Here is a 25,174-nt window from a genome sequence, read left to right as displayed (position 1 = left end):
GCTTCCCACGCCAAAACTTTCCGGGAATTACCAAAGCATTAGATGCACTGGGGATACATTAGAAGCTCCCTCCTCTCTTTTCCCTTAGGATGTTCTGGGAAAATCTCCCCAGTGAAGCCTTCTGCTGGCCCCACCATCCCTAAACCCCACCTGGTACTCCTCATTCCTTTTCCTCATTTTTCTCCCTAACAGCACTATCTGCCACACCGCATTTGGATCATGGTCTGTCTCCTCCGTTAGATTATAAGCCTGCCATTTCTAACAGTGCAGCACATTGAAGCCACTCAAATAGTTGCTGCATGAACGGATAGCACAATGAGCCTAAATGTCTATCCCATGTGTATTCTGAGTTATAACAAATTATGATCCAACCAAAACTTCAGATCAGTGAAAAATGATCCAAAAAGAATTAAAAAGAGAATTTCTTTGTAGTGACAGGGAAAGTTAGATCCATCATGTATTGCCAACTTTAAAAAACAAAACAAAGCAAAAAAATCTCAAGGGGAAACACGTGTAATCATATTTATATTTTAAAAATTGCACAGGTTTGTAAATGCACAGAAAAGGAATGAGGGGACACACGCCACCTTAGCCCCCGTTGTGGGGCATGAGCATCAGCAATTCCCAGGGTTAAAAGCATGCCCGCAGACTGTTGAGACCCCAGGACTGTTTCTGTGTAGATGAGCACAGCAGGACTTGGAGAAGAGTTTAGCTGACTCCAGGAGACTGGATCTGTGACTCAGTGTGGGTCTCAGCACTTAAAGACTAGGACTTAACTTGATTTTCTAAAGACTATCCCTTCTAAAATGTGTAAGATAACGGGCCACTCACTTGAACCAGCTGGTGACGGTCATCATCACATAGAGGGAAGCCAAAAAGAACACGAAGTGGAAATAGGAGTAGCTATAGACAGTGCCTCTCTTCTCATCATAAATGACCCGTGGTCCCTCCTTCACATTCTGCTGTTCTTCAGTGTCTGTGAGGCACAAAGCGAGCGCAAGCTCATTGAACGAACACATGCACGCCAGCCGCGTTAGCAGAGTCACACTCACTCATTCCAATCCCAGAGACTGGTGAGTAGAAAAGATGTCAAGAGCCATTTGTAGCCTCAGGCAATTTTATCCACACCCTCTGTGCAAAACCCCCACCCAGTCCCAGGACCCTGCTCCACAGGATGAGTTTCCTAACATTACATTCGTTTGAACAGAGCAGAAGAGAACCCTTACTAACAGAAAACCCAGGATAAGCTCAGATGGAAGTGAGAGAGCAAGCCAAGCGTTCTCAAGCCTCTGGGATGCTCCAATCCAAGAAGAAAAGGAAGTTAAAGGGAAGAAATTTTCATTCCTTTGAAAAATATACTTCCTCCTTCTCTAAATCTCACTGTAGAATTTAACTTACATATTAGCCAAAACAGAAATGGGTTCTTGCTGGCCAGAATACCAACACAAACAAATATACCCAGCAATCACTCAGGAAGAATGTGAAAAGTAGATCAACAGTACACCAGCTTTGGAAGAAAACTTTCCTCTTACCATTCAAGTTATCTGGGTGTGAATCCCAAACACCTAAGACTAGAGCTGCACGTAAGGGAGATTGACTACTTACCTTCTCCATCGGGGCCGAAGCAAAAACAACACCGGGCTACCTGGAAAAGCAAACCCAACAACGTCAGGGGGCTTTTCTACTTCACTAAAGGCCATCCACGTGATGTGCCAAGCCTTCTGCGTAACTTGGAAGCCAGGCTCGGAACTGCACTCATGTGACCCCTTCCAAAGGATATGACTAAGCATCTGTTCTTCCCAAGTGCTCTGGTGCTGGCGAGAGGAAACAGACACGGAGGTGAGCCACCTAGAGCCCCTTCAATGGCGCTCACTGAGTGCTCACTCAGCTACTTGGAGTGCTGTGAGCAGCCTCCAGACGGCAGCTCCCAGGCTTTCCCTCAGTCACAGAGTTGCCCTGCCCTAGAGCCAGACTTCTTGGGCAACCCACCTTGAATGACTGCTCACGGCAGGGGTGTAGAGGTGCAGCCACTGACCCTCAGTGACTGCTCTGATGAGTCATATCTGCTCTGGGGCACCGAAGGGGTCAACAGAGGCTTTGTCCAGCCTACGGTGCCCTTCAACTTCACCCTTGGCCCAATTTTGCCTCCTTCCCCTTCCTTTCCTTCCACCTGTGTTGATCCCTAATAGATACTCTGTGGGTCAACTCTGCCTTGGCAGCTGCTTCTGGAAAATTCAACCTGAAATGCAAGGTGAACAAGACAGGTCCCCACTCTCGTGGAGCTCACTCTTGGTGGTGATTTGCTCTACTTGCTGGGATTATTATTCTGTTTGCAGTTGAAGAAACTGAGGTCAAGCAATTCTGGCCTGAGGTTCAAAACCAGTCTAGTGACAGAGCTGGAGTATAAATGCAGGACAGGCACTCCAAGGTGTGCAGTTCACAAGAGGCAATTAGGTCTAGGCATGAGAGGTCTAAGAGATGGTGGAGCCGGCAGAATCAGACATGGTAAAGCTAGGAGGTCTGGAAGCAGGAGGCCCACCTACATTTCCTATGAAATCAGGCTGCTGAACTGTCTGCCTCTACGGAGGCAGGGGTGCTGGGGACCGGGATGGATGGAGGGGATGCCTTCCTTTAAAGAGTCTTTGACACCTTTTAAATTTTGTACCGTGTTTCTGACCTACTCAGAACAATAAACTAATAAAAAACTGGATTATGAAAAATTAATACATGATTTCAGAAAGACTCTGGTAAACAGAGTAAGAAACATTACACGTAGCAAGACCAGCTGGGGAGTGCTGGGTCCTTGGCACTTTCTGGCTGACAGTACTTTTACTAGAAAGAACACAGAGCCAGGGACAAGGACATAGGAGTGTGAGCCTTCATCTCATTTATACACCGCAAGGCCAAGCCCGTTTCCCTACTACGTCAGGGACACTTCTAGAAGAGGGAATGGCCGTGACAGAATCTTGGATCAAGTGACACAGTCTAAGATTCACTAATCATTCAGTGGGCTCAAGACAGGGTATCCTGGGGTCCTAGTTCTTCTGAAGCTTAACTTAGCATAAGAAACCACTAACTCTCTCTTTCAAAGGTATATCCTGTGAAACTTGATACAAGGAGAGCAAACCAACTTCCGTTTTGCAGGCTCTCCAGTTCAGCAGAAAACAGTGGGACGTTTTCCTTAGAACGAGAAGGAAAGCATCCTCTTAAATCTAACTTAGAGACTTGCTGTTCTTTGAGCTTGCACTCTACACAATAGGGATATTGAAGCCATTGAGCACAACCTCAGCAGGTGGTCACCCGGCCAGTGGTGAGAACAAATGCCTGCCTTCTAGAGACCATTCTCCTCTGTGTAAGAAGCAGTAATCTATTCAGACTCAGCAGAGCCTTCTCCTTTTTTGAAGGGACAGAAAGAGCTGTTGAATGCTGCTGGCAGACTGACAACCCTTCATAATGTTCACTATCTCCAGGTCAGGTGCAGGAAAGACCGTCCCCAGAGCCCCAGCTGCAGAGAAGAGTGCCCATATCTGGACAGACACCAGGGCTCCTCCATCCAGGGAAGGCTACGAGGACACGGCCGGGGGCCAGGGGCCAGGCCAGCTAATCAGAAGTTTAAATAACTTTTCTGTCTCTCCCCTCTGTAAAATGGAGATAAAGCCCTCACTGGGTTTGTATGAGTATGAAATGCAATCACAAATATAGTGCTTAGAACTGCCTGGCATGTAGCAAGTGCTGTTAAGTAAGTCTCAGCCATCATCCGAATCCCATGTTCCTTCCATTCTTGGGGTCAGGGCTGAGTCTTTTCCTGGCTGCCTCCATGGGATTAGCCCTTTTCTGACCTAGGTGGATGTTCCATGAGGGCCCCAGCAAAAGACTTTTGCACAAGTAAGGAAATAACAGACATTCTGCTGACCGATAGCATCTGCTAACCACCCTGATTCTCTGGACCTCTACTGTTCCCAATTCCTTAACCAGTGAAATGCCCACCTGACGGAACTGATGCAGTTACATAAGCTAACGTGTAGACAATGCTCAGCAGTGTGGCAGGGAGCAGATGCTTGTTCCTTCCCTTCTCCAGAACAGCTATTACACAGAAGAATGGACTAGGAGTTAACACACACACACACACACACACACACACACACACACACACACACAGTCCATTATGACAGAAGGAAATCGCAGAGAGCAGCCCGACAAAGCTACCCAGGCATCGGGTGGGAGATGGGCAGCAATGCCACACTAGAGGCTAATTTTGTTGGAGGAAAATCAAAGATTCATTTTAATCCCATCGTATCTACGAGACATTGTCTTTTCTGTATAAAAACTGTATTCTTTCCTGGGGAGAAAAATGGGATGCAGATCAGTAAAGATGCAAACACACAGAAAGAGGCTTCCTGAAAAATGGGCCTTCTGAGATGAAGCAGGACCAGGGAAGGAAATGAACTTACTTCCAGTTCAGGAGCTGCGTATCGCCCCTGCAGAGCATCAGAACTTGACCTTGTCGTCGATGTCAAGCTAAGAAACAAACACACACGTTATATCCCAATAGAGGAAGGGCAGAGCCGCCCGGCCAGTGCTGTCGTGAGAGGCTCACGGCACCCTCCAGTCCTGGCTCCTTAAAAAGAACTCGTCTATTCCAATATCCCGCTTTGCTCCAAAACTGACTGACCAATTCTACAGTTGATGTCTTTTCACATGGATTGCATTAGATGATTTTAAGCAAAGAGAAGTTTGTCGATAAAGAAGTAAGGCATCTTTTGGTCCTATTATCTTGGTTTTCACCTCTCCTCCCTCAAACACCAAGCCAAAAGGATTTTCTGATTTTCCTTTTATCTTTCCACAACTTTTGAATAGAATCACTTAGAAGGGATCAAAACCGGACAAAAGAACCCAGAGATAGCATTAAAAAAAAAAAAAGCAAGGGCATGAAAAGCAAAGGTCACAGTTATTTACTGTGATAATCAGCCTTTGGCAGAACAAAGTTTTCTGTTTGGAAATTCAACAGACTAGCTATCAGTGTGATTAAAAAAAAAAAAAATCCTTCCCACCATTCTCCCTATACCCAGAGGTAAAATATTATAAAATCTGGCTTCTAGGGGTAAAAAAGGTATTTCTTCTGGGGGGGAAAAGGGAACATTTTAAGCAAACAGAAATATATACAATACTCAGGGTTCCGGCTAACTCTATAAATTCATTTAGCAAACATTTACTGTAAGCCTGCCATGTGTTAGGTCCTATTCTAAGCCCCTGGGGACCCAGTGAAAAAGACAATCCCTAACCTCTTACGCTGTGCCTTCAGGCGCCGGCCTGGGGGCAGGCAGGGGTGTGGCCCCGGGAGAAGCAGGACTTAACAGACTCATGTCAACTAAATAACCCCCAAGAAGCAACACTGCCTTCTCTGCTCATTCTCATCCTCTTTCTCCAAGACAGAAGAGATCAGTGAAATGCAAATAAACAATAAAAAGCCTTCCTCACAAAAAGGTCCTCTGGGATCCGAGCACACTGCTTCCTTTGTGGGCCACTGCGTTGTTGGTATAGTGGTGAGCATAGCTGCCTTCCTTTGTGGGCCACTCAAGTCCAATAGCATCACTTTCTCTTCTGTTCGGTACGGACGGATGCTGATCGAGGCCCAAGCGCTCCCACTTCCTGACTTCTAGCCTCATCCGAGGAATTTTAGAGATATTTCCCAATGGTGGTGCACCCAAGAAACACACACACCTCGCTCCTGCATATAAGAGCATGCTATATTTTCTGCATGTGAATTATGATTTAATATAGTGTATCATTTCTGCGGAGGAAAATGTAACTTTTTAGAAAGAGACTGATTATCTGCAATTTACACCGAAAAGATGGTATTCCTTCTTTAAAAGGGTTAGAATACATACTGCACTTTTGTAAATTCTTTGGAATAAAATGGTTTCAAGAAAAACAAAGCTTTGATTCTGGCACCTCTGCCGCTTTACTTCCATCATCAGAGAGCACAGAATGGGGAAGGTTTTGTTCTTATTTCTAAATACCTGTATTCTATTACTCAGCCATCAAAAAGAACGGGATCTTGCCATTTGCAACAACGTGGATGGAACTAGAGGGTATTATGCTAAGCGAAATAAATCAGTCAGAAAAAGGCAATTATCATACGATCTCACTCATATGTGGAATTTAGGAAACGAGACAGAGGATCATAGGGTAAGGAAGGAAAAATAAAACGGGATGAAATCAGAGAGGGAGATAAACCGTAAGAGACTCTTAATCATAGGAAATAAACTGAGGGCTGCTGGAGGGGAAGGGGGTAGGAGGATGGGGTAACTGGGTGATGGGCACTGAGGAGGGCATGTGATGTGATGAGCACTGGATGTTATATAAGACTGATGAATCACTTACCCTCTACCTCTGAAACTAATAATACATTATATGTTAAGTAACTGAATTTAATTTTAAAAATAAATACCTGTATTCAGTTCATCATTAATAACAGAGGACTTCTACAAGTAGATGACACTATAAAATATTATTATAATTCAGTCATAGCCTTCACCCACAAAATACTCTTCTTGGAATTACCAAGGAAACACTGTTTTCACACCTAGGAAATTCTTATTGCCTGCATTCTATTACTCAGACCCCCGTTTGATGAGCACAAGACACGTTGCCAAACAACAATTCCTGGATTACGCAGAACCTCTTCCCTTCCAGGGCTAAGGCAGGAGCAATTTCACCCACTGCTTCTTGTGAGGTGTGGAAGGAGACTGACCACATTTGATTGCAACAGGGCTTCACCGTATAGACAAGTTATAGCCCACTCTCACTATCTCTAGCCCGCACTCACAAGAAACCAGCAGTGCCTTGCAATTATGATAAACAAAAAAACTGCCTCCCCCCCCCACCCCCTCCACCCACCACCACCACCGCCATGTCCAGGGCCTCTTCCATAAGGGCATAATGATTCAAAATGCAGGTGGCTCTCCACACCTGCTTCAACTGCTTTTGGAACTGACCAAACTCACCTAGATCAAAGAAAATCTCTAGAGAACATGTCCAGACTTTCCTGTTGGAGAGCACAGATTCTGCTCCCTGACAACTTACAGGGCCCTTGGGAGATCTCATGACTATTCCCACCCTTTGTGTGAAGTTCAGTTATGTTCCCAAGTATAACTGGTGACTCCTAGCTCCCAATGGAGAAGACAGTCCTATGTGAAGTGGGGGGAGGGCTTGACATGCCCCTTAATGCAGAAACCAGAAGATTTCTAGTTGGTAGGTGAGGGAGCGGCAGGATTCTCAAAATAAAGCTTGTATACTCCTCCTCCATTTTTTTTTCTTAACTTGTCCTCCTTTCTTAAATAAAGGTAGCAGACAAAGAACACACCAAAAGAATAGAAACCGTGATTTGCCAACTCTTCTCAGTTTAAGCCAATCTTCTCTCCAATTCTGTCTTACCAACCTTGTACTTAATTTCTACACGGTCTGCCCTATTGCCAAGAATGTTTCATTTTGATGACATTTAATAAGGATTCTTAGTTTTTCCAATTTTAAATTCAAATTCCTAAACATTTAAGTAATAATTATTTTTCTCATAAGCATAGTTAAAACTGAAATGGCCAGGACCATTTTATAGCACAAATACCTCCTAATAATAAAATGAGGCAAGTCATCCAGCTTATCCTTGAACCTCAATGAAGGACCTTACTCCAAACAATCCCAGGGGGAAAAACGACTATGAACCTGTCTCTCCCAGCACTCTAGCCAAGGAGACACAAGGAGAGGGTTCCTGAGATTGGGGGTGGAGAATCACAGAAATGGGCTCTATGCCCCTCAGTTTCCTTTTTTTAAAAAATTTTTTAAAGATTTTATTGATTTATTCATGAGAGACAGAGGGAGAGAGAGAGAGAGATAAGCAGAGGGAGAAGCAGGCTCCCAAGGAGCAGGGAGCCCGATGCGGGACTCGATCCCAGGACCCTGGGATCATGACCTGAGCCGAAGGCAGATGCTTAACCATCTGAGCCACCCAGGTGCCCCCCTCAGTTTCCTTTTTATGTACAACGAGGGAATTGAAGCTGACTGACTCCAGGATCCTGCCTGGCTGGACAGTCTGAACTTGAAGCCAACAAAATAACAATTTCAATCAAAATCTAGAGACCAAGAAGGGAATTAAGAAATAGTTAGTGGAGGCTGGGGCCTAAGGGGTGTCAGGGGGATGGACCTATACAAAGAGCCTTTAGGGAACCCCTGCATGGGGTCCAAGATGTGATACTTCTTCACAGCAGTAATGTCTGGGGACAACAGAAGAGGCGTCTAGAGAAAGAACGGCCTCAGCTGTAAAGCTGGGGAGCAGGTTTAGGTTGAGCCCTTCCTTCAAGCTAAGGCAGCAAAGATAAAACATACTCACAGTAAGTGCCCCAGAAGCAGGACTTGGGACAGAGAACCAGAAACTGAGGATGGAGGCCAGCATGAGAGCCCCCTAAAGGAGCAGGTGAGAAGATAGCACAGTAAGCCTTCTAGGACCTTACAAAAAAGTTAACCTCAAACCCAAGCAATTTTGGAACTTTCAGGGAAAACATGTAATGTTCACACTATGCAGTCTTTAGGCTTCCTACAATTGCTATCAAGAATTCTAGATATTCCTGGGGCGCCCAGCTGACTCAGTCAGAAGAGCATGTAACTCTTCATCTGGGGGTTGTGAGTTCAAGCCCTATATTGGGGGTAGAGATTGCTTAAAAAAATAAAATCTAAAAAAAAAAACCTCTAGATATTCCTTTAAAAAAAAAAAAAAAGGATGAGGCGCCTGGGTGGCTCAGTCGTTAAGCATCTGCCTTTGGCTCAGGTCGTGATCCCAGGGTCCTGGGATCGAGCCCCACATCGTGCTCCCTGCTCAGCGGGAAGCCTGCTTCTCCCTCTCCCACTCCCCCCTGCTTGTGTTCCTGCTCTCGCTGTCTCTGACTCCATCAAATAAATAAATAAAATCTTTTAAAAAAGATAACAATTTTCAAAGCTGACTGCAGCTACCTGGAATCTGTGTAAATGCCAGTAACAGACATTACCGAACGCTAGCGATTAAAGTGCAACACCGCGGTGCCTGCTGGGAGGACGGGGTGGGCAGCAGCAACCACACCAGGGGAGCCCTCTCGGAACCTGGTAGCTCCGGAACGCTGGTGTGACACGGGGCGTCAGGGGCAAGCACTCATTAGTCATCTACTTTCTCCTCACATCATCTGCAATATTTTTTACATGCCAATACAGAAAAAAACTTGAGGGATAAATGATGGTATTAGCTGTGCTGCTGCCGTTTCCCCCCCTCCCTGGCCCCCGAAGCCCAAGAAAAACAGACTCAGGAAGGAAAAGCTTACTCAGAGAAAGAAGAGCTGAGAATCAGCATTCAAAATTTGGGTGGCTTTATGGTTTTCCTGACAACATTCACTGACTTGGGCCCGAATCCCATCCACTGCTTTGGGTATAGTAGGTATGAAGTGAACAGCTATGGAATTAATTACAAATGAAAGGCCAGACATGGTCCCTGTGGTCCTTTTCGCTGTGAGGAGAATCTGTCACTCTGTCGGGGACAGGATGAGGACCAATGTTACGGAACCTTCACTGGGACAACCACCTGCACCCAAGCAAGCACGGCATGGCCTGACACGTGGCTGAACAAGCACTCTAAAAACCCAGTTCCTGTGTCTCCAAAATGTCTGTCCGTAGGTCCCTTTCTAACAGGAGGGAGTGTGAGAGCTGTAAGAGAAAATACCAGCGCCTACAGAAAGACATGTTATTTTATAAGCTAACACCGCCAGGATTCTTCAGTTTCCGCCAGGGGAAGACCATAATACATTACACCTATAACAAGATGAAATTTTTATACATTGAAACACAACAAAGAAAACGTAAAACACAGAAGTAAAACCTAAACGTGAGAAGGTCACCGCCAAAGGGAAGCTTAATTATCAGTGAAATGCACACTCAGAATCAGTAACTAAGCATTTCTACCCGTTACTTTTCTCCCTTGGGCAATCTTTTAAACATTCTAAATAAAGGCAGCACCAACCCCCCCACGAACGAGCATGTGAAATACAGCCTGCTTTAACAGCACTGTGGGTTTCAGCATAAAAGAAAAGGGGCGTTTCCTGCCTTTCTTGGGCCAAGCACAAAATGACCGTGTATGTACTGCTTTGTACTCTTTCCATCAGCAGCAGAACAAATGGCATTTCCCGTGGATTAGAAAGCTGCCAAAACATTCTGGCACAAACCATTTCTTCCCCACTTTGTACTCCCTTGCCCTCCAAAAATGCTTTAGCGACTAATATTCAACCATTTCCTCAAGGGCTGCAACGTACTATAGATCTATTATAGTCACCCATATAAATACAAGTAAGGAAAATGAAGTCCGAACACTGAGGTTCGATGCTGTGACACATACTTCTTCCTTCAAGCTACTTTCCCTCTTCCTCAGGTGGGATTTGTTTTGCTGTCTCGCTGTTGCTAAAGCTTTCTTAAAATTTCCTCCGTACTTTTAAAGTCTGCAAAGGTGGCCTCAAGTATCTCCTAAGACTTACCATGAATATAAGATGCACATGAACAAGAGAGTGGTACCTAGTCCAGTAACCAAGTTTTCATCTCTGTACAGGTCCTGACCAAAGTCTGGCACACAGATCGTCACATTCTTCCCATGCTCATCTAGAGCTTACAAGGAAAAGACAAAGTAATCACAGTTAATTAGAGAAGCCTGTTGTAGCTGACATTCATTTGGGGAAAATTCAGGTAGCTTAGAAGAGTGAAGGCTTATTATTGGAAACTCCTACTCTACAGTGCCACTGAAGTCAGACTAGATTGCTGCTATTTCAAAGCACCCCCTGGGGCGCCTGGGTGGCTCAGTTGGCCTTCGGGCTCAGGTCATGATCCCAGCGTCCTGGGATCAAGTCCCGCATCAGGCTCCTGCTTCTCCCTCTCCCTCTGCCTGCCGCTGCCCCTGCTTGTGTGCACTCTTCTATCAAATAAATAAATAAAATCTTTAAAAAAAAAAGCACCCCTCCCACCTAAGCAGCCTCTTCGAACAAGACCCTCAGATTCCAACTGAGTGCCAAAGGGTTCCTCTGTGCCATGATACAGTAAGAGTCTCGCTCTTTTCAGTACTCTTCTGACACTAGTAAAAAGTAAAACTCTTATCTATTTTTCAGTTGACTTAGCAGGCTCTAAACAGAGGTAGTATGCAGACATTCTTGAGTTTCCACCGTGTCTATCCTCTCTGGAAGTGTGTCGAGGCTACTCAACAACCAAATACGTACTGGCTGTGCAAGAGCCACCTAGTCCAAAGCCTCCACCCACACGCGAAGTCCCTTTACTGTCAGTAATAGGGTGGTCGTGATGCTATTATCCTTTGCTTACTTCTTACCTCCTTTCCCAGGAAGGGTCTTCCATAATGGTCCCTTTCTCTACACTTTCTTTCTTTCTTTTTTTCTTTTTTTAAGATTTTATTTTTAAGGGGATGCCTGGGTGGCTCAGTTAGTTAAGCGTCTGCCTTCGACTCAGGTCATGATCCTGGAGTCCCAGGATTGAGCCCCACATCAGGCTCCCTGCTCAGCTGGGGAGTCTGCTTCTCCCTCCCCTCACCCCCCTCAGCTCATGTTTTCTCTCTCTCCTCACTCTCTCTCTCAAACAAGTAAATAAAAATCTTAAAAAAAAAATTTACTTTTAAGTAATTTCTATATCTAACACAGGGCTTGAACTCACAACCCCGAGATCAAGAGTCACATGCTCTACCAACTGAACCAGCCAGGCACCACCCCTCTACATTTTCTTTTAAAAAACATATATGTCCTGTTTCTTTTTGTTGATCAGGTCTGTAAATGTACTAAATCTACAGTGCTAAAAAACATCAGTTTATTTATAAATAGAAGAGTTAAAGAGAAGTTCTTTCCTCAATGATACTGTAGTATGCATTAATTCCATCTGTTACTATTGTGCACAAAAGCCCTGTTTACAAGGGAACAGTACAGATGCATCATTTTGTCCACTGTGTCTAATAGGTATAACTGGTTAATAATTACTGAATCATGATGTAAAAAAATGTGACAATACTCAGGTATGTACTTTCTGAGTGTTTCAAATTACAGTCTATGAACATTGCTGACAACCCACAGGAGAGAATAAAATTACCTGTGCAAAGGTGGTAGGAAAAAATAGTGTGTGTGGGTCAGTCACCTGGCTGGCTCAGTCGGTAGAACAAGTGACTCTTGATCTCTCAGGGTCATGAGGTCAAGCCCCACATTGGGTGTGGAGCCCACTTTTAAAAAAATAAAAGTAAGTACTAATCACAAACACATCCTGGGGAGCCTGGCTGGCTCAGTCAAAGGAGAATGCAACTCTTGTTCTCAAGAGTTGTGAGTTCAAGCCCCACGTTGGGTGTAGAGATTACCTAAAAATGAAATCTCTTAAAAAAAAAGAAAAAAGGTTTAAAAAAAAATAGTGTGTGACCTGGGAATATCCTGATGTTTTCTAGATTTCTTAAAACTTTCAAGAGGTGGGGTGCCTGGGTGGCTCAGTTGGTTAAGCATCCGACTCTTGATTTTGGCTCACGTCATGATCTCCAGGTTGTGAGATCAAGCTTGACACCAGGCTCCATGCTGGGCGTGGAACCTGCTTGGGATTCTCTCTCCTTTTCCCTCTCCCCCTCCCTAAATAAATAAATAAAAATAAAGCCCATTTTACAAACATGCACATTCTAAGTATTAGAAGATAGACTACAATTATTACTGGCACTCACATTTGAGATAGCAAAAATAGTTGTGTGTGCTGTGGTGTAAGGAATCTCTATTCTTAGGCCAATGAAAAAAAAATCTTTTTAACTGACCAAAATATGAACTTTTCTATTTAAGTAGTATCACCTGAAATTAAAAGGAAGTCTTCTATTTGTAAGTGATCCCTGCCATTTAAGAGAAAAACACTGTAACCAAAAACCTCATTACATTAAAACCAAAAATTAATAGTCGTAAAAGAAAGTCTTAAAGAAACTAGACCTAAATAAACTTAGAGTCAAGACAGAGCTATTTAAAAAAAAAAAAATTAAATCCAGGATAGACTGTACTTAATATAAGACCTACAATTAGATCACTTTGCCCTATAAATAGCTATAAAGACAAGACTCATACACACAATACATGTATATAAAACCTTCAAAATTATCTTTGCATTTACTTTCTACATTTAAAAAAGGAAAACAACTTCAATTTTCTATTCTAGAGAAAAGATAGCACATTTATTTAACTTGATTTATACAAGATCAAATGTACCCAAACATACATACATTCATATATACTTAATGTGTATATATGTGTGTATACATTTATATACACATTTATATATCACAAAAGTGATATAGATGATGAAATATAATGGGTTCAGAAATCAAAATAAGAAATGGTCTTTTGGTCTTTTACTGGCAAGGGGCTCAGATAATAACAATGTATAATATAATAGGGCTCTTATAGTTCTCAATCATTACAACCACTACAGTAACAATAGCTAACCCTTATAGAGTACCTACGACATGCCAGGAACATACACACACACACACACACACACACACACACACACACACTCATTGAATTCTTTAAAAACCACCCTATAAAATAGGGATCTTACTTAATTACCTTGTTAGAATAATAATTAAAATCCTTATTTTAAAGACAAGGTATCTAGGCAGAGAGAGGTAAATAACCTTCTACAAGTTAATGGAGTGGCAGAACCAAGCTATAAACACAGGCGGTCTGACTCCCAAGCTCACACATGTTGTGTTGTCTCTGTAAATAAACATTTAAGAAGAGCAGTTCAAGGTCACACAGTTAGCCAACGTTAGAGCTGGGCTCAAATCCTGTCTCCTGCTTCCCACGCTTCCCACTTCCACGTTCCTCCCACCCTCTCTTACAGTCAGAGAGATGACCACCTGAAGAAAAGGAAATTAGTAACCAACGAAAAAGACAACGCAAAATAAGCAAAACACAATAATGTTCCTTGAAAACACAGAGCAGGAAAATGCAGATTAGCCCCAAAGCATACTCAACAGCCCATCTTTGTTCCTGTCTTTCCCACACAGCGGGAAGACTCAGAAGAAGAAATTTTCATTTTCGTATCCCACGTTAAGGACATTATTCAGTGAAAAATCTAGATCATCTATTTTGAATTATTACATCTTTGACATCCTAATCAACAGCTCAGTAGAGACATATTCCTTCCTCTACAATGAAAATATTCAAACCCACGCTCCCTAAGAAGGCAGGCTGGCTTACCTACTTCTACGGGTTTGCTGGACAGCGCTGAGAAAGTGAGATACATCACGTAGCAGCTTATGAGCCCTGACTGTAGCAACCCAGAATGGGGCTGTCCTAGAAAATCAAAGTGACAGATTTTAACACAGAGTTCTAAATTTCAAAAATAAGAAAGTCTAAAAAAAATAGGTCCCCATCCCCAAATGATACTCTTCAAACTTGGACCCCCATCTTTAAAGGGAAGAAGAGGTCAATATCACATTTTCCAAACAACACTAAAAAGACAGGGAAGTGGATGGAATTATACACCAAGCCTAACTATGTTATTTTAGAGATGCCAGGTTCTGCTGAGGGCTCTACCACCATGTTATTTTCATAACAACTATACTTAGGGGCGCCTAGGCGGCTGAGTCGTTAAGAGTCTGCCTTCAGCTCAGATCATGATCCCAGGGTCCTGGGATCAAGCCCCGCATCGGGCTCCCTGCTCAGTGGGGAGGCTGCTTCTCCCTCTCCCACTCCCCTTGCTTGTGTTCCCTCTCTCACTGGGTCTCTGTCAAATAAATAAATAAAATCCTAAAAAAAAAATTTGTTTTAATAACAACTGTACTTAAACATACTGCTTAGTCCTCCTGAGGGTCATTAACACGAGCTCTTAAATCTTAAGACCTCAGAAGAAAATTCACCATCATTATTTGTGAGACCTACATAGCTTAGTGAGGTAAATGGGAGACAGATTTCCTTGGGCATGGATTCCAGATTCTACAAAGCCATCAGACACTTAAAGTCCATGACAGTGGAAAAAAGCTCGACCTGTCAATAGACAAAAACAAACAAACAAACCCCCCCCCAAAAAAAAACCACCTTTGGGAATACCAATTCAGGTAAAGAAGGCGGCACTGGCGCTCAGCATTCATTGAGGGAAGAGCTTTAATATGTTATAATATTTAAATTAAACTGTTTCAATCATTCAGAGTAACCAGGATATGACAAAAAGGATTTATCATTTTTTGGTGGAATTTTTAACCACCTCCCTACATGAAAGGATTTATTAGTTCATCCAGTCTTCCCTCTGATTAAATTTGTTTCAAGTTTTAATTACTAAACTGTACTGACCAGGGGAGCCTGGGTGGCTCAGTCAGTTAAGCCTCTGCCTTTGGCCCAGGTCATTATCTCAGGGTCCTGGGATCAAGCCCCACATTGGGCTCCCTGCTCAGCGGGGAGTCTGCTTCTCCCTCTCCCTCTGCCTCTGCCGCCCACTCATGCTCAGCCTTCTCTCTCTCAAATAAATAAAATCTTTAAAAAATTAAATAAATAAAAATAAAATAAATTGTACTAACCAATAAAGGTACAGAAATAGTCTTTTATAATGTTGCTCTTTGGCATGGGAATAAGACTCACTTTAGCAACTAATGGCATTAAACCAAATATTTCAAAATATTACAACTATTTTATTATTTTTAAAAGATTTTATTTATTTATTTGACAAAGAGACACAGCGAGAGAGAGAACACAAGCAGGGGGAGTGGGAGAGAGAGAAGCAGGCTCCCTGCTGAGCAGGGAGCCCGATGCGGGGCCTCGATTCCAGGACCCTGGGATCATGACCTGAGCCGAAGGCAGACACTTAACGACTGAGCCACCCAGGCGCCCCTGACAACTTCTTTCTGTAGCCAAAGATGTTATTCTGGCTTAAGACATCAGAAGTTGTTTATAAAAGATAAGTCAGGCCTGTACTTTCTAAAGCACTTTCAAATCCCATTATCCCTTCCTTTTTGCCTCTGTGGGTTTTTGTTTGTTTTTAAGTAATCTCTATGCCCAACGTGAGGCTCGAATTCATGACCAAGATCAGGAGTCACATGCTCTACTGACTGAGCCAGCCGGGCACCCCTCTTCTATTTGCCTTTGAAACAGCCTTGAGCCAGGAAGGTTTACAGATTTCTGTTGGCTTTGCTGAGAAAGGACTGAGGTCTGAGGAAGGTTAGCTCGTGGGGCCAGCTACTGGCTCAGCCAGATTGGATTTCCTGCTTCCTGACTCCTAGACCACATGGCTCCCGATTTCTGACCCAGAGGCCTTGGGTGAAAGATGAGCCCAGAAAGAGCTCCTTCTGGAGCCTTCTCATTCAAGTTTTACACAGGGATTATAGTTATTAATATACACTCAAGGCATCTTCCACTTAAAGGCTCCTTGTAGTACATTATTTAATAATGGTAACATCTGGGGCGCGGGTGGCTCAGTCGGTTAAGTGTCTACCTTTAGCTCAGATCATGATCCCAGGGTCCTGGGATCAAGCCCCACATTGGGCTCCCTGCTCAGCTGGGAACCCGCTTCTCCCTCTCTAACCTGCTTGTGCTGTACGCTCTGTCACTATCCCTGTCTCTCCCTCTAATAAATAAATAAAATCTTTAAAAAAAAATAATAATGGTAACATCTGTCTTCCTATTTACTGACTTCACTATGTTCCGATCTTTCTTGACCTGAGGCATGCCAACGATCACATTCTGCCCAAGTATGGGATTTGAAGAGGAGACTGCAGTCCCACCCTTCCTACAGACGACCCATGCATGGTAAATTAAGGAAAGACCATAATCTAAAAACACAACTGAAAACACGAGGCTTTGCTCAAATTTACACACAACAAAACATAAATAAGGAGGAAGGGGGAAAGACGTGCTTACGATTTTGGACGCACGGTGAGATGGCCACCACTGAAATGAGCAGACACAGGCCCCCGTTCAGCCCCAGGAGAATTTTGTTTTCCAGGCAGCCGTCCTTCTGTGTATAAAACACCGCCATCAGAATCAGGCCTCCGGCAGCAATGGAGTACATGATGAGTGTCACGAGGGCCAGAGCGGCGTACCACAGCTTGTTGGTGGCCGTGCCTGCAGTCCTGTTTCTCCACAAGCGGGTAAGAGGGAGAGGAGAGAAGACAAGTCAACAAAGCCCCCATTCCCTGACCACATTTACCACCCCTCAGGCATTCACGGGGCTCTCAGGCCCCAGGCCATTAGAAACCCAGTCGTCCACAAGACCTACCCTTTTGCCACCATCATGCTCCAGCGAAGCCAGAAGGTACACGTAAAATATGCTGAACAGCTCTGGTTCAGGCTCAGAATGTTTTCTAAACACTAAACCATTCTGTTTTTATGTGTACGCATCAACTAAAATGCACATCCACAGACTTGACTCTACTCTCCCCATTCTGAATAGGAATTACCCTGGGGTCAGCTTTGGCAAGTCTTAAAAAAAAAAAAAAAAAATGGCTCTTAGATGGGGTTCTCTTCACGTTTTCCTGCTCAACACAGAGCCCGGACGTGCCACTGCATCCTACCAGAGGTGCTGCCGCAGCTTCTCTTTGGGGAGAGAAGCAGCAAGCGACCTTCACTCAGAGAGACACTGGCGGACCGCAGCCCCTTCGTCCGTCCACGGCAAAGGGGCGTCCTCAGTGGTACACTGCTTCTCCAGAACAATGCCACGTGGGATGGAGGGAGAGTGTAAAGAGAATAAAATCAGCTGGGCAATGAGTAAAAACTGTAACAGGATTTATAATAAGAAACTTAAAGAGAGTAATTTGCTTTCTACTTTATATACTTATTAATAAAGGGATGGGAGAAATAAGTGGTGGTTTAACAACCAACCGAAATTATTCAGAACAACAACAAAAAAGAATGTTTGAAACCACTAAACAAAGAGGACAGAACCAGAGGGAGCACGGAGTGAATCACTGTCATCTGCCTTATGATTAAACGGCCCCACTGTAACCACATTCTAACAAACCTTCACAGAGAAAGCAACTTGCTTAATGTTTTCACAAAACTGGAAAGTATTCAGGCAACTCAGCTAAAATGTTTTAATTGTGAAAAAGTTATTGCAGGCAGAGACAAACAGGGAGGAAAGACAGAAATGATAATAATCCTCATATTCCTGAAACCAAGCCAGGCACTCCATGACCACAGAATTAGTCTAACGTAAAAGGCACGCAAAGGAAATGACAGAAAATGAGACTCGAGAAATGAAAAAAAAAAAAAATTTCTGAAAGCCAAATGGTAATCAATGACAGAGAAACAGAACGCATCGTGTAGGAAAAGGTGAACACGGCTGACCAGTGTGGGTGGGGTGTGACTGTTTCTCCACTGGTCTTTTGGGCTCTTGTTAGCATATGAAGCACTTTCTTTCTCTCTCTTTTTTAAGATTTTATTTATTTATTTGAGAAAGAGAGAGAGAGAGAGAACACACGCAAGCAGGGGGAGGAGCAGAGGGAGAGGGACAAGCAGAGTCTGCCCTGGGTGCAGAGCCCAAGGTGAGGTTTGATCCCACGACCCTGAGATCATGACCGGAGCTGAAACCACGAGTCAGACGCTGAACCAACTGAGCCACCCAGGTGTCCTGAGAAGAGGAGTTTTTACAAAAAGAAAACAACTCCTGACTGCAATTTTTCTCTCCTGGCTCTCCCCCCCCCCCCCCCCCGCCCACGTCCTCATCACCATCAGTGAAGTCTACGAGTTCCAACTCTGGAACATGCCAGAACCTAACTGCTGCTATCATCGTTCGAGTTACAGTCATCTTTCACCTGGATTATCTCCCACAGGTCTCCTTGCTTGCAACTCTCTCCCCCTCTCATCTATTCTGTAATTAAAATATACATCCTATCATGTTCTTCTAGTTTCAAACCCCAGTAATGCCCTTCCATCTCACACAACGGCCCCAGAAGCCCACCATGATCTGACCCAATGCCATCTCCTCTCTCTCCTCTGGTGCCCACCCCTCAGCACTGGGGTGCAGCACAGAGGATGCCCGTTTGCCCCTCAACAAGCGGAGTCCTGCCTCCATCTGTCCCTCTTCCTTCTGGTCACAGTTAACTCCCTCACACCTGATCGTGAAGCCTTTCCCTGCCCTGCTCTCCCCAAAGCCCACACCCTGCTTTCTTTTCCTCCAGTCGTTTCACCATCAAGCCTGTTACTTATTTGCTTGATCATAAACTGATGATCTACCCATGCTCCCTGCCCTCCCCAAAAGGAGAAGGTAAGCTCCACCGAGCAGGACATCACTGTGTTCACTACTCTTCTCCTGCCGTTGAGTGCCTGGAAGATAGTATGTGCCTAATGAATATTGCTGCGAGGACTGTCAGTGGTTAAAACTAACTTTGTGCAGCAATGGTAGCAAAATGGCTGCCATTCCCGTGGCTTCCTCCTCGGTGACAGCTTGCTCTTGCAGACGTCCCACCACTTAGGTGGCACTTAGCCATGATTTATTTTTCTTTATACTCTCGGTGCCTACCACCACACCGTCTGGCACACACTTAATACTCCCCCAGAATGTAAATAAATGCTAAATGGGAAGAAGCACTTGGAAGGAGATGAGAAAAGGGTTAGACAATGGGCAGAGCACCAACCCAGTAAGCAGGAGCCGGGTTGGGAGTCAGCTGCACTTGGGCTCAGGATTCAGGAGAACCCAACCACAATGGAAATTACAAATCTAGCACATTTAGAAGATGGGTCTTTGTGAGAAACACCAGAATGTACCTTCTACTTTTTGCTATTTCATTTTTAAGAGTTGTCACTTCAAATCACAAAATTCAAGGTAGAAAGAAAAAAACACGTTAAACATCTAATGCAACCATATTATTTTGCAGGTGTGAAAAGTGAGGTCAGAGAGGCCAAGTAATATGCCTAAAAGAAAACTGTAAACTAGAGAAGCAGGGACATGAACACCCGGAGCCTCCTGGTTTCTGGGCCCAGGGCCTCCGTCCTACTACCATTGGGATCTTTTCCTTCTCAAGATGTTTACTGAAAAGAGAAAACAGGGATGCTTGGGTGGCTCAGTCAGTTAAGCGTCTGCCTTTGGCTCAGGTCTTGATCCCAGAGTCTTGGGATCGAGTCCCACACTGGGCTCCTTGCTCAGCGGGGAGCCTGCTTCTCCCTCGCCCTCTGCCTGCCGCTCTGTCTACTTGTGCTATCTCTCTCTGACAAATAAAGAAAATCTTAAGAAAAGAGAAGAGAGAAAACAGAGAAGAAAGGGGAAGAAAAAGTACTTTGGTTGTTCCATTAGGAGTGATGTATTATATTTTCTAGACTAACCTTGGAAGCAACAGTCTTTGTTAAAAAAAGATGCCCCCCCAAAAAAACTAGTAAGTTAATTTACCTGAAAGTACATTATTAGTGAGCTTCCTAGCTTAATCCTAATTTTAGGCAGACAAATCAACTATGAATATGTTGACAAAAGGGATTTTGTTGGGATATTAGCCTCAACGCTGAGACAACAACAACATCATTTGTTGCAAAGCTCTTAAGCCGCTCTTATTGAGTGGTTTCTGGAAGGTTTTTATAGCCACCAAACTCTTCCAAAATGCCTGTTAAAACTTGGCATCAACAATTAGTCCCAGAAAATGGCTTCAGAATCAATCAAAACAATCAAATCAGAGCTGAAGAAGTACAAGTATTCTCAAGAGAACATACTACTTAATGGGCAAATCAAGCACTCAGTACTGAAGATGTCATTATTTTAAAAATTCCCTGTTTTGAAGTATACATGTGAAAATTTTAGAACTTAAGATGATTTTTTATTAGACAAAATAAATTTCTGTAGTGCTACCTATGTGACTCTACAATGTGCTGTAAACATTTTAAAAACTGACTCTAAGTATTTGGGTACTTACTCCAATATTTACCAATTATAAAACGATAACACTAGCCTTTCACTCACACACCTCTTGATTTGTTCTCTAAAGAAACAAAACCAAAACCCAAATGAAACTACTACTACTACCAAGCTGAGGAATGTAATCAGAATGAAAAGAATGAGAAGTATTTTCAAGGGGTCCTCCCAGCAGGGAGCCTGTTTCTCCCTCTCCCTCTGCCACTCTCCCTGCTTGGGCTCTCTCTTTGTCAAATATATTTTTAAAAATCTTAAAAAAAAGTATTTTCAAAGAATTTGGACCATATATTTTGTTTTGTCCAAGATAAAAAAAAATTTCAAATTCATACATTATTTCTGATTTTTTTTCCAAAACAGTATAATATAACATGATACATATAAAGTCTACAAAATAACAAAAATCTTTACTAGGTACAATAGGTATTTTCATTCATATATTTTTAAAAGATCTCATTTATTTATTTGAGACAGAGCACAAGGCGGGGAGCTGCACACAGGGCAGGGGGAGAAGGAGAAGCAGACTCCCTGCTGAGCAGGGAACCTGATGCTCATGCACTCTGTCCCAGGACCTAAGCCGAAGTCAGATGCTTAACCGACTGAGCTACCCCGGCGCCCCTTCATTCATATTTTATACGCAAAGTAGGACAGCAAACAGCAAAGTGCCTTGCCTGGAGTCACAAAGAGAGCCCACCCGGCCTTAGCATTTAAGGGGCTGACTCTCATCTAGTTGCCCTTCCCTTGATGTGGCTCAGCAACAAAATAAATAGAAATAAAAGTAGCTATTAATATTTGGCATTTCCCACTTATCCTAGGATGTGAATTCCATGTTCAAGGCAGTTAGAAAGACTGTGTATCTTTAAATTCAGGATGGCTCTCTAAGGTAGCACAAGAGACCTTCCTAATGAAGGGGTCCTTATACTCTTAGGCAGGTTGACTAGGAACCAATAAAAATTTAAGTAAAGAACTATCCTATCACATATTCTTTGCAGGAAGTGTATTTTCAGCTCCAAAGTGTTTTCTTTCTTTAAATCTCCTAAGGATGGAAGCCTACGATAAAGCCTGCCCAAGTTTTCAGGCACCCACCATCCCAACCAGGGAGCCAGGGCCGAGAAGTGCCAGCAATGGGTCTGCGTGTGGCTAAATCACAACAGCAGCCGACTCAGAGCCCAAACGAGACAGCATGGGAAAAAGCCAAAAAGTGAAGAGAAACGAAATGGAAGAAGGAAAGGTAGAAAGGAGAGAAAAACAGCATGGGAGAGGAGTGAATGAAAAGGTTCAAAGAGCAGGAGTGCAGGGAAAGTGCCGGCAAGCTGTCTGAGGCGTGAGCAGGCCGCTGGTCCCGGCCAGGCCAACTCGGAGTCGAGCTTCTATCAACACCATCCTGCGGGCAGTTTCTCTGAGCACCGGGTGAGTTCACTTGAAAACTTTCCCAAAATGCACATACCAGTTCTTGTTCCATTTATGTGCAAACTCCACGAGCAGGATGAGCTGGATGCCTATAAAGATGAAGCCCCCGATGGCTCCCACATAGCGCCAGGCTGCAAAAGAAGACCATCCAAAAGGAGATGAGATGATTGTTCCAGTGTTGAGCTCAAAGGAGAATAATGGCTATAATTCATCTTAATGAATTCTTAGTGTACCTGCAACACATTCAATTTCCAGCCAATCCCATAGGATGGGTGCCACTATTATGCCCACTTTACAGATGAGAAAAATTGAGAATCTATGTAAATGGAACAAAGTCCCATAGCCAGTAAAGGACGTAGCTGGGATGTGAGCACAAGGAGTGTGGCTTGGGAGCACCTGAGCTTAACCTCCACACTGTACCTGCCAGGCAGCCTAACAGATGCAGCCATTCACAGAATCAACAATGACCCACAATTTAAAAGTAAAAACACATATTAAGAGGGAAAAAGGTTCAGATTGTATTGTCTAGGGAGCCACCAGAGACTACTAGGGAAATGAGGTTCACATTGGGGGCCAAGCAACTCAGATCCACTTCTCTACCACAAGGAAGCTCTAACTTTGAAAGAGCCATGTCACTCCTCTGGGTTACAGCTTGTCTATAAAAATGACTAAGATGCACTAGAGGACTGCTAGGCCCCTTCCCATCCTAAATCTACCATTTTCTTTCCTTTTTTTAAATTTCATTTATTTGACAGAGAGAGACACAGCAGGAGAGGGAACACCAGCAGGGGGAGTGGGAGAGGGAGAAGCAGGCTTCCCGCTGAGCAGGGAGCACGATGTGGGGCTCCATCCCAGGACCCTGGGATCATGACCTGAGCCAAAGGCAGATGCTTAACGACTGAGCCACCCAGGCGCCCCCTAAATCTACCGTTTTCATACATAAAAGTATATCTGTGGGGAACAGAAAGCTAGTTAACAGCATTTTGGGAAAAACCAAGACTTAGATATAACTCCCTTAAGGACTACATAAAACTAGTATGACCGTAGGGGTGCCTGGGTGGCTCAGTTGATTAAGTGTCTGCCTTTGGCTCAGGTCACAATCTCAGGGTCCTGGGATCAAGTCCAACGTCTCGGGCTCCCAGCTCAGTGAAGAGCCTGCTTCTCCCTCTGCCTGCTGCTCCCCCTGCTTGTGCCCTCTCTCTCTCTCCCTCTCTGTCAAATAAATAAAATCTTTAAAAAAAAAAAAAAAAAACTAGTATGACCCTAAATATTAGCTGGACCCTAGTGACCATTTGAGGAACTGTGGGCTGCTCGTTATGGACCGACACAGCGTGAATGTTTTTACTACCTGAACTAGAAAAATGAATTCATTTGGGTTAAAACAATGTTTTGAGCCACTGAAATTCAGGCTTTTTTCCCTCCCTGGCTCTTATGAAAAAAGGCCCCCGTTTCAGATATGATTAAAGGCTTCAAATTAAATTAATTTTGGTAAATTTGGTGAAAAAGAAACATAATTCAATGGTATAGTTTCACGTAAGATAAGTTTAGACAAGTAAGATAAGCCTCTCGATCTCACTTTAGCTGCACGCAGATTTGAAGCTGCTCAAAAACCCGGTGTTGGTTTCGGGTGTAGGTGGAGTTCCTGGGCAGTGCTGGGAAAGAGCAAGGCCTCCCTGGGCCTATTCAAACATGGCTGATGGTGTCACACTGACATGCTAAACTGGTTTTCAAACAAATTTTAAGTGCCCCATTTTCCCTTCAGGCCAATAGCCTTAAAGTTACCATTTGAATTCTCCAGGCTGCAGGGTAACACCCAGCCAGAAAGAGAGGGAATAGGGGAGAGATCAAGAAGTGGGGGAGGGGGGAGAGGAGGGGAGAGGGAGAGGAGACGGTGGATGAAGTGTGGGCAGGTAAGAAGGGAATTTTTTATTAAACCACAAGAAATCACTAATCCAAATATCAAAGGCACCCTGGACTACAGTTTGCAACAATTTTACAAAATGGGTAAGAACAAAATAAACAGGTACCCCAAATACCCCATTTGTACCATTCAGAAAGGTCTCCTGATCTGGAATGAAGAAAGCTCCTGAGCACATGGCCCCCAGCAGCAGAAGTTTAAAGAACCAAAAGCTGGAAGGAAAAAAATAAAAAAAAAGAGGAAATGTATTTAAATGATATTCATGGAAGGACAAAAGAGCTCTTAGAAGGTAAGCACATCAGCCCGTGTTTCTGCTGTTGGTACTGTTCCTTCCAAATCGAGGTGGAGTAATTAAGTGACTGGAGACTGCCTTTTCCCATAATTAGACCAACTCAGCGTGGCCTCTGTACAAAGCGCCACTTTGTTGGGGTGGGGGGATGATGTAGGGACGGGTCTTAACAAGAAATAAAAACTCTTGTCTCTGTTGCAACTCTCATCGCGGTACTAAGTGTTACAAACAGGATTCTAGGTCTTAGGCCACCGAGGGGTGTAGGCCACCGAGGGGTGACAAGTCCCACCTTCCCTAAAGTCAGAGTCAACAATGTCAACTAGAGGAAGAGCAGTTAGACAGTCTGATGAGTACAAGAGATGAAGGAACAGTGTTCTAAATATCAGGAAAGGGCAAACTGCCCACCCCCACCCCTGAAGACCAAAGACTTACCCATTGTGAATGTGGGCTCTACACCCTTTGCTGCTGTTGATTTTCAAGGTCAGGAGGCAGAAGATGAAGAAGAAACAGGCCATTCCAAAACAGACTCTGTACACTGCTGAATACCCCACCAGCTTCTCACAGGTGTCACCAGCTTTAATGCCTTTACAAATATCTTCGTAAAAAGGAATCTGAGGAAAAAGAGAGAAAAGTCATCTGTTAAAACTGGGTAGAGAGAG

At 43.9% G+C, this 25,174-nt stretch overlaps 1 protein-coding gene across 3 annotated transcripts in view; it reads right to left on the bottom strand.

The window, feature by feature from the left end:
* The window catches only part of SERINC5 (serine incorporator 5), a 99,275-nt gene that overhangs the window by 5,340 nt on the left and 68,761 nt on the right, over positions 1-25,174 (bottom strand). For 2 of the 3 annotated variants that reach the window (XM_025892532.2, XM_025892672.2), the window contains 9 exons: positions 24,948-25,126; positions 24,356-24,438; positions 22,346-22,439; positions 16,926-17,137; positions 14,274-14,369; positions 10,545-10,671; positions 4,452-4,518; positions 1,606-1,645; positions 832-976 (listed from right to left, as the gene is read on the bottom strand). In XM_025892532.2, the coding sequence (XP_025748317.1) occupies positions 832-976; positions 1,606-1,645; positions 4,452-4,518; positions 10,545-10,671; positions 14,274-14,369; positions 16,926-17,137; positions 22,346-22,439; positions 24,356-24,438; positions 24,948-25,126 (1,043 nt within the window). The remainder of the gene's footprint in view (positions 1-831; positions 977-1,605; positions 1,646-4,451; positions 4,519-10,544; positions 10,672-14,273; positions 14,370-16,925; positions 17,138-22,345; positions 22,440-24,355; positions 24,439-24,947; positions 25,127-25,174) is intronic. The other variant, XM_025892671.2, reaches the window with a different exon arrangement.

Source organism: Callorhinus ursinus, unplaced genomic scaffold (assembly GCF_003265705.2).
Source record: "Callorhinus ursinus isolate GAN/ISIS: 27379988/994484 unplaced genomic scaffold, GSC_fseal_2.0 scaffold23, whole genome shotgun sequence".
NCBI lineage: Eukaryota > Metazoa > Chordata > Mammalia > Carnivora > Otariidae > Callorhinus > Callorhinus ursinus.
Note: the sequence above shows the minus strand (reverse complement) of the source record. Positions and strands in the feature narration are given on the sequence as shown.